At 38.4% G+C, this 4413-nt stretch overlaps 1 protein-coding gene across 2 annotated transcripts in view; it reads left to right on the top strand.

Moving 5' to 3' along the window:
• Nucleotides 1-4413, top strand: part of Ino80 (INO80 complex subunit) — a 114609-nt gene that overhangs the window by 40810 nt on the left and 69386 nt on the right. For both annotated transcript variants that reach the window (XM_026787741.1, XM_005364272.3), the window contains 3 exons: nt 1043-1102; nt 2096-2238; nt 3456-3540. In XM_026787741.1, coding sequence (XP_026643542.1) covers nt 1043-1102; nt 2096-2238; nt 3456-3540 — 288 coding nt within the window. The remainder of the gene's footprint in view (nt 1-1042; nt 1103-2095; nt 2239-3455; nt 3541-4413) is intronic.

Here is a 4413-nt window from a genome sequence, read left to right as displayed (position 1 = left end):
AGAGGCAGGCGGATCTCTGTGAGTTCGAGGCCAGCCTGGTCTAGAAGAGCTAGTTCCAGGACAGGAACCAAAAGCTATGGAGAAACCCTGTCTCAAAAATTTAAAAAAAAAAAAAAAAGTACAGGACATGGAATTCAAATATGTATCTTTTGGAAGCCAACCACACTGCTTATGTATTATTTATGAATTTGTTTATACTCTCAAACAGCATAGTTGTTTTGACAGACCATTTGGGCTCAAAGCTTAGAATTATACAAGAATTGCTGGCCCTAGTGGCAGTCATTGTTTTTATTGCTATTTCCCCTTAGATTGTTGAAAACATGTTTATTTCTCTGTTAGATAGAGGTTCTACTCAAGTTTATGCCTAGATTATGTGAAATCCATAGATCCGTGATGTTGACATCTGAAAACTCAGTATATTTGGTGTAGGTGCCTGCAGATGTTTGGTCAGTGGTGACATAAACCTTTAATCCCATTACTTGGGAAGCAGAGACAGGTGGATCTCAGTGAATTCAAGGCCAGCCTGGTCTACAGAGTGAGTTCCAGGACGGCCAGGGCTACCCAGAGAAACCCTGTCTTCAAAAAGTGAAAGTATGGAAAAGCTCTTACTAGGATGTGGGTGATGGAAATTGAACCTAAGTTCTCCACAATAGTAACAAAGTGCTCTTAACCGTGGAACTGTCTCTAGCTCCTCTCCATTTCTTTTGTAAAATCTCTGCTAAGCTTTTTATTCTCAGGGCTGGAACTTTTGGAGAGTATCAGTGCTACAAAACGAAAGCACCACGTGCTGCTAGGCTTTACCACTCTTTCTGCTCCTTGGCTCTGTAATTTTCCGTTTCTTCAGTATCTCTTAATACTTTAAAAAAAGATATATTGTATATGTGTTTCTATTTGGTTAGCAGGAGAATGAATCAAAAATGCCCCTTTTATTAATTTTTTTAGTTAGTCATTTAGAATAACCTTATTGATAATGTTTACAGTTTATTCTCCAAGAAAATTATATATATATATACGTATATCTATATACGTATCCCTCTTCCAGGTGCTACCATATTGGGGAAATCCTCATGATAGAAAAGTCATCCGGAGATTCTGGAGTCAGGTAACTTCTGTTTTACACAATACACACATTCTGACTCTTTCCCTCCCCTTCTCTCCCCCGCCACCTTTTTTTCTTTTCTCTCAAATTTCTTTGAATAAGTCCTCATGTATATAAGATCTATAATACATTTCTGGATATGTGGCAAATATATTTTCTTTATATACATTGTTTTTCCTATACAGGCCATCGTTTTTTCTTCTAGTCCAGTATGAAAAGAGATGTTTTTTCAGTATTTACTTTTTAAAAGTTTTATGTGTACATGTGTGACTATATGTGTACTACATACATGCAGGATCCCAAAGAGGCCAGAAGAAAAGCCATCAGGTCATATGCCCTGGAACTGGAGTTCTAGGTGGTTATAAGTCACTGTGCAAGATGAGCAAGGGTTTTCAGCACTGAGCCATCCCTTCAGTCCCATGCTCCCTTTTCTTTCATGAACTGAATATCTGCTGTTACTTTGATTATAATAAAGAAAGTGCTTTAAAACCTCACTGCACATCCTCCAGTCACAGAGATGGAAGAACATCAATTCTTCATCTTGTTTTTTTAATGCACTGTTAATACTTTATTACCTTTTTAAAGACAATATCTCACTATGTGGCCCTAGCTGGCCCAGAACTTGCTATGTAGACCATGCTGACCTCAGAATCAGAGATGTGTCTGTCTCTGCCTCCAAGTGCCGGGATTAAAGGTTGCAGATGTACACCATGCTTCCTTCATTACCTAATTGAGAATTGTAATGTGGACTGGAGAAATGACTCAGGAGGTGCTGAACAATCTTGATAATGTGTGTTCAGTCCCTTGACCCAACAGTGGAAGGAAAGAGCCAACTCTGGAAAATTGTCCTTTGAGCTCCGTGTGTGTGTATATGTGTGTGTGTGTGTGTGTGTGTGTGTGTGTGCTTATTCATATTTATGCACACACATAAACTAAAAATATTTGTTTGAAAACTTTTACATATCACTTTTCATATTTCCCCTCTTACATTTGTAGAAGACCTTGTACACTCAGGATGCCCCCTTCCATGTGGTCATCACTAGCTACCAGCTGGTAGTACAGGATGTCAAGTATTTTCAACGGGTCAAGTGGCAATACATGGTACTGGATGAAGCTCAGGCGCTGAAGAGTAGTTCCAGGTAACCTGCATATTAGAATCTAGCCTTCATGGGTGGGAATCTACGTACAGAATCAGCAAGGCCAGAAATTTTAGGATATAGCATAGAGTGGTCTATGCCTCAGTAGTTTGCCTGACCATAATGCAGAAATTCTTATTTATATATTTTTCCCTGAGACTCAGATATTATGCTTAGATTATGTAAATTTTTTCAACCTTAATCTTCTCAGTTAGTTGTGACTTTTGTTGCTAAGGAAAATTCTGTAGGAGAAGGGATCTTGGTCTTTTCTCTGAGGGATTATTTTATATGAGAACTTCAAGCTACAAGCAGAATATTACTCCAGGGGGATGGGAGATTTTCTCTCTCTCTCTCTCTTTTTTTTTAAATCACTTTCCCCATCCTTGCGTGGTCATTAGACTTCAAAGAGCTTTTTTATTATAAGTTACATAGGTAAAGTGATTCCCAAACTGAAATAGAACAGTGCTTGGCTATATAATTTTACTTGATGCCATTTAGCATTGGATTTTCTGATTCTCTTGGTGCACCTATAGAACTTTCTCTTAGAGGTCCAAGTAACAGACAAGTGGTAAGTCCCAGCCTGTGGAGGGCATTTGTTTATATAGTTTCTGAAGGAGGTCCTGCCTGTGGCCAAGAGGAGTAAAGACTTGAGTTATATCTAGCCCTTCTTCCATTGCTCTGCCAGCTGAGCTGGAAAGGCACAGACTAATACTTTTGACATCCTATGTTTCAGATAAGTGGTTTCTAAGTAGATACCTTAGGTATTTTTTTTAATATATACTCAAGATCAATAGGAAACAATAAAGATAGAAAGGTCACCTACTTTACCTTTTGTTTGTTTGTTTGTATTTGAGACGGGGTTTCTCTGTGTAACAGTTCTGACTGTCCTGGAACTCGCTCTGTAGACCAGACTGGTCTCAAACTTACAGAGATCTTCGTGTCTCTGCCTCCCAAGTGCTGGGATTAAAGGCCTATGACACCACGGCCCAGCTGGGATTTTTTTTTTCTTTCTAAGCATTAATGCCATTGGTATTGTGAGTCTCAGTTCTACTAGGATTTTTATCTTCATCTTCGTTAAGATATATTTTTGTTGTGTGCATGATATAGTATATTATTGTTAAGTACTGTTTGGAAATCATTTTTTAGAACTATTGGATCTTAGGATAATTACAGAAAGACTTATTGCCAACTTGGAATTTGTAACTCATTTTCTTGAACAGTGTTCGTTGGAAGATTCTCTTACAGTTCCAGTGTCGGAATCGGCTTTTGTTAACTGGAACCCCCATTCAGAATACCATGGCAGAGGTAGGCACTAGTCAGCGTCACGGTTTATGTCTTCTTAATACATCTGTACCCATGTTGAACTTCTACCTTTTTTTTACAAATTATCTTCACCATCATACAAGACTTGATTGTAGCTTCCTAACTGTCTGTAGGTACCATTCTTCTTTTCTTACTATTTATTGATTACAGTGTCCCTTTTTGTTTCCTTACTAAATATTGCCCATCTTATACAGGTAAATTTTTACTCTAGAATTAGAAGCTAATAATCTCTAACACTGAAGGGCTTGGTTCTTCCTTTAGAATTCATCATAGTTTACATTTTGTAGGCAATACATTCACTCTTAACAACTGCTTTTTTTGCCTATGCAAAATGGAAGCAGTCATAAATAGGGGAGAAATGAATGACTGTGGCTATGTTCCCTTAAATTTTTTTTTCATGAAAATACATAGTCAACCAGTTAACCTCACAGGCTGTAATTGTCTGGCTCCTTCTCTAGGGTTATTTGCAGTGAACACACTGTATTCAAAACTGTCAATTGTGGAATCATCTTAAAACTCATCTATGGCCGGCCGGCGGTGGCGCACGCCTTTAATCCCAGCACTAGGAGGCAGAGGCAGGCGGATCTCTGTGGGTTTGAGAGCAGCCTGGACAGGCTCCAAAACTACAGAGAAACCCTGTCTTGAAAAACAAAATAAACAAACAAGCAAACAAAAAACCTATCATCTATATCACTACAAAAACTAAGCAATGTTTGTATTATGAACCTTTTAGTTTTCGATTAATTGAAAAAAATCATAATGTGGGGGCTGGAGAGATGGCTCAGAGGTTAAGAGCATTGCCTGCTCTTCCAAAGGTCCTGAGTTCAATTCCCAGTAACCACATGGTGGCTCACA

This window comes from Microtus ochrogaster (assembly GCF_000317375.1).
Source record: "Microtus ochrogaster isolate Prairie Vole_2 chromosome 14 unlocalized genomic scaffold, MicOch1.0 chr14_random_1, whole genome shotgun sequence".
Classification (NCBI taxonomy): Eukaryota; Metazoa; Chordata; class Mammalia; order Rodentia; family Cricetidae; genus Microtus; species Microtus ochrogaster.
The sequence above is the reverse complement of the archived record's forward strand: the minus strand, read 5'-3'. Positions and strand labels throughout refer to the sequence as shown.